Here is a 10,703-nt window from a genome sequence, read left to right as displayed (position 1 = left end):
GCTGCTTATCACTCCTGGGAAGCGCAGCACAGGAGTCCCTAACACCACAGGAGTCCCTGAAATATTTCGCTAATTATAGGATTACAGCCCTCTATTTTTCACGACCGTACCTCGACACGTTTTTTCATTATGAGAGAAGAAGAAATAATCTATCATCTTACTATTATTAATTGGAGGTTCCTTTGGAGCTCTCACATGAAGCCACCTAGGATCATAGGTAGACACTCTGAAAAAAAAGAGAAATCCTATAAATTCTAAGAAAATCAGAAATATCCAGTCATCAATCCAACAACTCTAATTATAATAACCATCGGATCTGTTATCTTTTCTAATAAATTACCCACCTCTGTCATTATGAAAATAGACTAAAGTAACCCCCTAAACATGTATCTAAATTACCCACCTCTGCCATTATAAAAAACTCTAAAGTAACCCCTAATCTTTGTGTAAATTACCCATCTATGCCATTATAAAAATAATACAAATACCCCCTAAATTTGCATATAAATTATCCAATTATGTCATTATTATTTGAATCTAAATTATATAATTACAATAATATATTAAAGTTCACCAATATAAAATTTTAAAATAACTATTTCTATCATTATTAATCTATTATTTATATAAAAATACTACGCACGATATATGTCACCATATTTCATATATGATGGAAGAGATAAGAACATCAATTCACAAACAAATAGTTCAACTAAACATATAGAATACATATGGAGGTGCACAAAATGAAAAATCTATTATAATTAAATAATGAAAATATATATTTTAGATTATGAGTTAGAATATTTAATAGATGAAAAGAGCGTGAGATGGATAATTATAATTATTGATCTTATTTTTTATATTAGTTCTAATTAGCCCGTGCGGGAGCACGGGTTGATAGAGTAGTTTTCACTAATTATAAGATTCTTCGATTTATTATCCTCACAAATTTACTTTAGTCTAAATTCTTGAATAAACTCCGGCTCCAAGCCAAACTCCGATGAGTTCTAAATTTACTTTTCGAACAGCATGGTTTACAAACGCTCAGTGTGCAACGAATAATTAGGAAAGGGGCTAAAATATTTCACTTGTCATTTCTTAATCAATCAAGTTCCTCGTGGTGGCACAGTTTTGGCAATAACGCCAGTGCAAAAACGTTGAAACAAGTCAGATAGAATGTGAGTTCTCGCTTTCTCGTTCAAGAACTCGACGAGTTCTCCCTGGAGTGGCCTTCTTGCGCTCGGTGTGGAGAGCGAAATCTCTGATAACGTGTTGTGGAATGAATGGAATGAGAGAGAACGGTTGTATTGATGGCGAGAGATTTTACATATATACTCTGCCAACAGGTATGGAAGTGGCCCTTTCGAGGCACCCCTTCGGGGTGGTAGTTCCCCTTTGTATTTACCCACTAATTATTTAATTAAATAAATGATTACAATATTGATCACTAATTAATCTATTTTTTCTTCAACACAACGAATAGTTAGGAAAGGGGCTAAAATATTTCCCTTGTTATATTTCTTAATCAATCAAGGTCCTCGTGGTGGCACCGTTTTGGCAATAGCGCAAAAACGTTGAAACAACCCTGACCGAGGAGGAGATGAGAGCCACACATCTCCACTGCGGCCAAAGAAGGAAAAAAAAAGAGGACACCTGTCGGAGAAGGCACTCATCCTGGAAACCCGAGACGACCCACCATGTGTCGCGGATGCCACCTTCCACTCTCCAACAATGGCGGGATGCCATACACGAAGACGAAGAACAGGTCGCTCGGTGGCCTTCGGAAACCCCACGGTATATAAGCGTACCCCAGGAGCTAGCAGAACAGCCACGCAAAAATTAAAGGATTCTATTAGCTCCATTGAATTCGAGCATCACCACCTCCTGCGCCATGGCCATGTCTCGCTCCTCCCTCGCGCCTCTCTTCCTCCTCTCCGTCCTCGTCTCCGGCGCGGCGGCCGCCCGGACCGTGGCCGACGACAGCGTCCATCGCGACAACGTGGACGCCGCGTGCTTGAAGTCGCAGTTCCCCATGATCTGCGCCGACGGCCTGACGGCCAAGCCGGATGCCCAGCCCCAGAAGGCGACGCCGCGGCGCCTGGCCGAGCTGTTCGTGGCCTTCACGGCCGAGAGGGGCGCCGGGATGGCCACGTCCCTGGAGGGCAAGCTCAGCACCAAGGACACCGCCCTGCTCAAGTGCTTCGACAGCTGCGGGGACGACGTCGAGGAGGCCATGGCGCACCTCAACGGCCTCATCCGGGAGCCCACCGACGCCAAGTTCCTCGAGCTCAAGTCCTGGCTCTCCTCCACGCTCGGCGGCACCTCCACCTGCGAGGACGCCTGCAAGGACGCGCCCAAGAACGCCGACAAGGACGAGGTCGTCAACAACAGCCTCGAGTTCGAGAAGCTCCTGCGCGTCACGCTCGACCTCATCACCGAGGCGTCCGGGTCCATGTCCGCGGACATCGCCCTGCCGCCCTCCGACGCCGCCGCGCCGGCGTACGGGGCGGCCGCGCCCTTCGGCGGCGACGCCTCGCCGGCCACCGACGCCTCGTCCTCGTCGGCGGACGCCCCTGCCGCCGCCGAGGGACCTGCCGCCTCGTCGGAGTCGTCGTCCGGCGGCGGCGCCAGCGGCCCGTCTGCTGCTGACTCGCCGGCGGCCGCCGCTGATGCTCCTTCGTACGGCGAGGCCTCCAGCGCGCCGGCGCCATCTGGATCCTCCTCCGCCGATGCCGATGCGCCAGCTGGGGACTCTGCCGCTGCGCCGGCGCCGGGGTCCGACGAGACCGCTACCGACGACGATGCCAACGACACCAAGTCAGAATGATAAGCGCCACGACGCGGGCTTCGCCGCCTGTTCAAAGACGCTCCTTCCATGGCAAAATCTGCCGTCCTTTCCCCACTCCAAACTACTACTATTATCCACTAATAATAATGAAGCTTATGATTGGGCTGGTTCAGCACAACATGAGGCCCATTTAGATGAATGTGGCTACATGGTGGGCCTGTGTTGGAGCAAGACTGAGGCCCATGCCAGAGTACGACATGTTTGTTTTAGCTTGTGGCTGTGCAAAGCAGCCTGCAGATTATAGATTTTTTTTGAAACTAAGATTATAGATTTTTTTTCTTTAAAAAAGTTGGATTGTAACAATTTTTGAATGTAAGAGTCTGTTTGGCATCATGGATTGTGAGAGGGTTTGAATCCTACCTTTTTCTTGTATATCTGTGGTACACCTTACTTAATGTCATGTTTTTCTCAATTGTCAAACTATTAAACGTGAATGCCGAGTTAATGCCGAGTTGCACATTTTGGTGAGCAAATATTTCTTTTCGATCGCGCATATTGGTTCGCACTACCCTTAAGGTATAGCATCAAAAAGGAAAAAGAAGAAGAAGAGAAATACGTACTACTCCAAAAAAAAATAGAGAAAAGCAAGCAAAAAAAATACATAGTTTTAAATGGAGATTCGCCAAACATACAGTCATACACAGACATAGGTTCATGGAACAATAATAGAAGGTTCAACCGACATCACACGGTAATATCAAACCTCTGACAGATAGTTTACAGCAAATATACTTCTGAAATATTTCTTCTCCCCTTGACACGGCCTCTTCAACCAACCAAGAAATCAGCTTTCACAAAAAGCATGCAAGCCATGAAATAATCATCTCTACAAAAAGGGGTAGAAAGTATGTGACTATACAAATTAGCCGAATTCGTATATCTAAAATGTGAATATGGATATCCAAATTCATTTTTCATCATTTTTTGTGAACCAAATTCGGACCTGAATCCCAAATACATGTAATATGGATGGATAACCAACATTATCCGTGCTCGTGCGTAGTTTGACTCATCATTTTTTTCATCATCTTTTCCAAAGAGCTCAGCGGAGTCAGAGGATCATGCTAGAGGATCATTCTCCAATGTATATGAGTGTGTTTACTTAGTGCGAAGAAGAAAAGACGACTAGTGATACAGCCAGTAGACAAACTACTGTTACAATTACAGAGTATTTTACTACCGTGAATAGTTTGACTTTTGACACCCACACACAATCCTTGACTCATTAAACCACGATCTAAACTGTAGTTTTCATTGATCTAAACTGTATTTTAACTAATTTAAAGCTTGTGAGTGATGGAAGACATGATGATCTAGTTAGAAAAGTATTTTTTCTAAAAAAATATTATGTCGTTATCTTCATGCAATTTAAATATCTCAAGGCTTAAAGCCTTAAACAACAAAAAACATAGTGCAATATTTCTAATATAGAGGGAGTGATGATGTTGGATACTATTCGGGATAACTTGAACTAAAAATGAATTGTGCAACAAAAGAAGAGAAGTCTATTAAGGAGGGCACCTAACGAACTACCTTTTATTTGAGGGATTATGCAGAAAAAATGACTTGCTCGAAATATTATCATGATCCTTTTCTACTTTTCATATAGTGAGAGAACAGTATTAACGTGAGCAAAACTTTAATGGATAGTTCATGTTGTCATCTACTGCCTACTTGCATGCAGGATTTGGAATACGTTTCCCGGCAACCAAAACGGAAACTGGAGAAGAATGGTTGGATTATGCATTATCACTGCCTCACCGGCGGCGGCGGCGGCGGCGGCCCCAACCGTGCGTCTCACGCCGCCGACCCTGCCGCCGCCGCTACGCCCGTCCTGCTGTGCCGGCTCCTTGGGCAGCAGGAGGCGCTCGCCGCAGCCCCCCTTGGCCACCGCCGCCGACGCGCCCCGCGGAGGCCCGATCCCGGAGCCCGAGGAGGTCGACCAGCACTTCCTCGCCGCCCTCCGCGCCGCTCGCGTCCGGGACGAGGAGTCTCGCCGCTCAGGTTTTTTTTTCCTGACTACCTTTCATGCGTTGTTGGTTGATTGAGTTTTCGATCTGGCTAGTGCTGCTGAACTGCGCGCTGCCTGTTCGAAGAATTGAGGATAAGATATAGTTGCTCATCTCGAACTACCTGCCATTGCGATTCTTTTTCACTTGCGAAAGGCGAAACCTCGGTGGCTGTATATAATTATATTCTTTCCATTATGGACTTATTTAGCAAGGGAATGGTACACGTGCACTCTATTTGACATGGTTCACTTTCAAGTTATTTAATCACAATGGGAGATGCTAAGTTTATCATGATGCAAATGTTGGTGTATGTCCACTAGTGTTTGAATCATGCTATACTCTTTCCTTGGAAACCTCTGATAATAACCACTGTAGAGTATTAACTTCGTTAGGCTGCAAATGTGTGCTGATTTGTTGGTTCAAATGTAATGATGCTATGCTTGCAGATCCTCTTTTCATCGATCCATATGCCGCAGTTCTTCTTTCACACGATGTGGCACATCGTCATATGGATCATCTAGTTTCACATGCAGTGGCTTGCCAAGACCAATATAGGCTAACAACCAGATATATTGATGACAAATTACAGAGTTTGATCAGCAATTCAGAAGATATTAGACAGGTAAATTTAACTAAATGTTATGCTAAACCCTTTGCTTCCAACTGATGGAGAATATGTTGGCTCATTCCTTATAGATTGTTCTGTTGACAGATGGAATGGACACTCGTCCATACAGGCTGAGCTGGCCTAGGCTATCTGTTGTATATGACGTGTCACCAGGAACAGTTTTCAGTGCAGCAACTCAGCAGCTTAGAGGTGTAATATGGACTTATAGAATCAAAAGTTCCTTTGTTTCATTTGTTTCGAACAATTGATGACAAGTTTTCTCCCCATGTTTATGCTGTTAGTTCTATCAAAACATATGATCTGCCATTTTTTCAACAATATACCTCCTTCAGTACATGAACCATTTTAGTTTGGTCAATTAAGCCACTGTACTAATGATTTTCTGGCTTGATTTTGAGCCCTCAAACTATCAAGTTTTATTTAGTCAAGTCCTTCAATCCTTCCAAAGAACAGATTTGGTAATAAAAAAATAGCACCTGGAGAAAGTAGTTCTCCACAGAAGCTTGTAATCACAGAAGTCGATTATTTGAAACAGATGTAGTGAGAATGTGCTAATTGTACTGTGGTCTGTCCTCCAGTTACAAGGCTGCTAACCAGGGTAGGAGCCCTGGTTTGCGCAAAAAAAAGGCCCTTTGTTGTGTGTTTTCCCCGTTGTCATGGCGCGGTCACTAAAGCGATAGTGCCCATGAACTTTTCAGTGGCATCTGATTGATCTTCTTACTTTTTTAAGAAAACTGAGAGCATCATTAATGATTGCCAAAATTTAATGTGCATTCCTTATTTCTTGTGGTTCACAGGATCTGGAGCAAAAGTATCACGAAATTGTGTCGTGCTTCATACTCCTTTGGAGTCCCCTGATTTACAAGAGGGCTTGAGCAAAAATGGTTTCAATGGGAATAGGCTCAGCTTGTGGGTACTGCAGGTAGTTAGCTTAACCTAAAATCGTAACCTTGGTAAATTTTTAGTTCATCTCCTTATATATCTGTTTAATTCTATCCAAAAATGCATATTTCAAATCCGAATTTACAAATGTTTTGATTGGACTGGAGCACGATGCAGCAATTCAATCATGGTATATATTAACTTTTTGTGCTCTTAGCTTTCAGTCAGTAACAACATGAAAGGATTGAACCAATTTATGTCTTAACACTAGCAGATTATGTGCTAAATGTATTCACCATGAAACCTCAAACCATGAAACCAAGTTCAAAACAGGGAAAACCTTCCTAGTGTACATGCACTCTCGAACATTATCATTGGTTTTTTGTGTCATTAATTTGGATATTTGGTGTTCTCTTGGTCCTATGGTCATCTGCCTTTTGTGTAATGAAATTTTAATCATTGCAGGGTTTACCTCTGCCCACAACCACGAGTTTGGAAAATCTCCTTCATGTTATAAGTAATTTAGCAATGAAAGGAAGTATCTTCATAGGAGAGCTGCCCAATTTTCCAGATTGTACGGCATCAATGGACATGGTTGATTACGAATATACTTCAAAATCCCATATTGTCTTTAGAATGGGTTGTCAATAATTGTTCCCCTGTACAATGTCTTGCAGGCATTGGAACAGGAGAATCTGGAAAAGTTTTTCTTTACTCAGGGTTTTCGAGTCAACTTTGTGCAATATGATGATGTTGCAAAGGATATTGGCTTAGATCTAGCTACTCCATGGGAACGACGTGGCAGAATGCTTTTTGTTGCAGAACAGCTGCGGTTTTCAGACGCACAGGTAAGCCAGAGAATAATTTCCACTTGATTTTTTTTTCACTTCGATATTTTAAAGTTAAGATGATCTGAGCAGATTTTAAGATCATGGCCAATATTTCACCGGCTTCTGGCCAATATGATCTGAGCAGAATGTATCCTGCTAGAGGAACAGTTAGCAAATTATGACTGCTTTCTGGTAGGCACTATGAAATCTAAATTCAAATGATTCTGAAAATATCAACCTGATATTGGTCTAGAACAGTCTGATTTTTTTTTTCAAGAGCCAGGCAAAAAACAAACTTTTTGATAGCCTATTTTTAGCTATCACTATCAATTCTGTATGAAATACATTGCCAAGTGCCAACAATACATTTAAGTATCCTAGCATAAAAAAGCACGTACAAGTAATAAACCATTGAGGGCCCATGTGTTTTATGTTCAAATTGGTTTTGGACCATATGAGAAAATGGTATATACATACTCAATTTTTTCATGAAAAAGAAAACGCTTCACTATTGGTAGTATGTGACTCACTGCTCCATATCGTTTATAGCTCTGTTGAGAAATTTTGATTGTAGATCTGATACCCAGCTAGTTCCTAGTGGCATTCTTTTGTCAGGACCTATTCTCTGACCATCCAGTTGTAATACCTGTGCAATCAGACAGCCAAGAGATCAGGTCCTTGCATCAACTCTGTGACTAGAAAAAGAAAATGCAGTTGAATGTGAAACACTGAAACCTATCTGGAAAAGTCAAATTTATAGATGAATCTCCAAGAAACTACTAGCTCAGAAATAGCAAATGGTGCAACCTCTCACCGTTTCCATGGCCTGAAGGAAAAATCTGGATTGCTGTCGCTTACCACCTGTACTAGTTTGTACCTTTCTGCAACAGTACTTTCATAAGAACCGGTGTAAAAAAAAGGATTACATAAGAACCTTACCACATATCCTTCTATCAAATCTTGCTTGTGAAATCAGCCTTAAAAATTCCTCTTTTTTTTTTTACTTTAAGTCATCCTTAGGTTGGCATGACGAAGTTCATTTTTCCTTTCCCTGGCTTTGGTAGATGGAGAGCTTCTGGATGCATTTTGAAAGAATAGAGGAGGATGCCGACGAAGAAGGATTTGAGGAACTCTAGTCAGCTACGTGATGCTTGATGCAAATGAGGCTCGATAGTGGTTTACTGGTTTTAGCTTTGTGCAGAAACTTTGCCATGGATTAGAAGGGACCTGGTAGAAACAGGACCATGCTGGTCAAACTGGAGCCAAGTTTCTTCATGGAGAGTAGAAGAATCAGCGGTCTTTAAAACATATTGAATGTTTGATCAGAAGAGGCAAGTACCATTTTTTTCACTTGTTATGTAAACAGTTTGCATTATCGGAGCAGATGTGAAAGGCTGAACTGACTTGCACATGGTCCTTTGCAAACAAACAAAGAGAAAACATAAGCATGGCGCAGTATAGGAATCCCATATGGAGGGAGGGATCAAATTTTTTGTAGCAGGAATGTTCGGATATGTTTGTTAGCCAACACATGACTTTTTTTTTTTGAGCAGAAAGGAGCTTCATTACTGAATCGCAGGGTTATTACAATCCTTGCTAACTGCTTCCATTAGCCAGTTCGGAAAGCAGCCAGATCAGGACAGCAAAGGAAATGACGCCGAGGCCTTGCTCGCACACAGATGAGCTACCTCATTGCCCTCCCTATTTACAAAAGAAATATCAAAAGAATGGAAAACCCTGCTACGCTCCCGGATTTCTTGCCAAAGACCTGCAATTGCACAACAGCCCCCATCTTCTGACCGGATCAATGCAACTAGAGTAGAATTATCAAGCTCCAGAATTAGTTGCTCCACTCCAAGCTCTTGAGCCAGCATCACACCATCCCGCGCCGCCAGTGCTTCACTTGTTAACACATCCGGTAGGTGTTTGTAAAATCTTGCTGCTGCCATCATAATCTCTCCCTGCGAGTTCCTCACAACAGCGCCACCTGCTTCATCACCAGTGGCCGAAACAAAGGCAGCATCAGTATTGACCTTCATCCAACCTAGTGGTGGCTTCTTCCACATGATCCGCTGACGAGGAGGTGCCAGCATACTTGTCGTCTCCAGACACATCATATCCTCCAGCATTGCCACCACATGCCGTACCGCAGCGTTTGGATCCCAGCGATCACGTCCATGCCTTCTCGCATTTCTTCCGGACCATAGCGACCAGACACCACAAATAATCATGGCCGCATCCGTGTCCGAACAACAATCACCTGCAAGTAAATCCTTCGCCCACATACTCGTACGCAGCTCCGGTAGTTTTACTCCGGTAATCTCCTTAGTTGCCTGCCAGAATCGTTTTGCAATGGTACAATCAAAAGCAATATGATATATTGACTCACCCTGCGTTCCACATACCTCGCAAAAGTCCTCTTGGGTCACATGCCTCCTCTTCAGTTCTTGTTTAGACGGCAGGTAATTATGAATTGATCTCCACCAGAAGATGCGAATTTTTGGCGGTATTTTTAGCTTCCAAAGCTTTCTCCACCAAAACGCTTCACAAGAAGAGCTAGGTTCATTTGCAACATCTGTCTCCCTTTCACTCTGTTCCATTTTCAGTAGCCGATAACTTGAACGTACAGAATATTGGCCACTCCGTTCATGCACCCAGCCCAGCCCATCATCTTCCATTCGAGCACCAGGCCTTATCTTCAGTATCTCCTCAGCATCCCTTGATATAAAAGAGTCCTGCACCAGGTCAACATTCCAAACTCTTGTCCCCGGCAAAAATAACTCATTTACAAAATGTACAGAAGCTCCTTCCAGCCGTGTGGTAGGCTTTAGAGAACGAAGCCCTGGAATCCAGTTATCATTCCAAATATTAATTGATGATCCAGGGCCAACTCTTTTAATTATCCCCTTCACCAATGCTTCTCTCCCATGTAACATAGCTCTCCAAGTTTCAGAACTTCTTTTCTTCCTGTTTGCTGTCAGGAATTCACCATTCGGGAAATATTTACCCTTTATTACCCTTGCACAAAGTGAATCCGGCCTTGTAATTAATCTCCATCCCTGTTTCCCAAGCATCGCCTTATTAAAGAGAGGCAGGTCCCGGAAACCCATGCCCCCTTCCCCCTTCGGCGTCGTCAATTTCGACCATCTCTGCCAGTGGATTTTGTGACTATCCACTGCACTTCCCCACCAGTAATTTGAGATATATGTCTTCATTCTCTTGCACACAGGAGCTGGTAACCTGAAATAGCTCATAGTATATGTAGGAACCGCCTGAGCATTAGCTTTGATCAGAACTTCTCTACCAGCACAACTCAAATCATTCTCTCCCCAACCGTACACAAAGTTCCTTATACGATCAGCAGAAAAATTAAATGTACCATCAGCCACCTTTCCTACTGCCGTAGGTAGTCCCAAGTATCTTTCTCCCAGTGCTTCAGTAGTAATCTCAAGAGACTGAAGCACCTCTTGCTTGACACCCGGACCACAATTATCACTGAA

General features: G+C 43.2%; 2 protein-coding genes across 2 annotated transcripts; both read left to right on the top strand.

The window, feature by feature from the left end:
* The first annotated feature begins 1,557 nt into the window (after window positions 1–1,557).
* Window positions 1,558–3,210, top strand: LOC120658008 (polysialoglycoprotein-like). Its single transcript, XM_039936209.1, has one exon. It carries the CDS (start codon window positions 1,895–1,897, stop codon window positions 2,828–2,830), a length of 936 nt encoding a protein of 311 aa, XP_039792143.1. The 5' UTR covers window positions 1,558–1,894; the 3' UTR covers window positions 2,831–3,210.
* Window positions 3,211–4,555: 1,345 nt separating this feature from the next.
* On the top strand, window positions 4,556–8,748 carry LOC120658007 (O-methyltransferase 1, chloroplastic-like). Its single transcript, XM_039936208.1, has 7 exons — window positions 4,556–4,855; window positions 5,310–5,485; window positions 5,560–5,680; window positions 6,289–6,413; window positions 6,839–6,967; window positions 7,051–7,221; window positions 8,268–8,748. The coding sequence occupies exons 1-7, from the start codon at window positions 4,582–4,584 to the stop codon at window positions 8,337–8,339; spliced, it is 1,068 nt and encodes a 355-aa protein (XP_039792142.1). The 5' UTR covers window positions 4,556–4,581; the 3' UTR covers window positions 8,340–8,748.
* Window positions 8,749–10,703: the final 1,955 nt, after the last annotated feature.

The sequence above is a fragment of the Panicum virgatum genome, chromosome 2N (assembly GCF_016808335.1).
Source record: "Panicum virgatum strain AP13 chromosome 2N, P.virgatum_v5, whole genome shotgun sequence".
Lineage (NCBI taxonomy): Eukaryota > Viridiplantae > Streptophyta > Magnoliopsida > Poales > Poaceae > Panicum > Panicum virgatum.
This window is presented reverse-complemented; position numbering and strand designations above follow the sequence as displayed.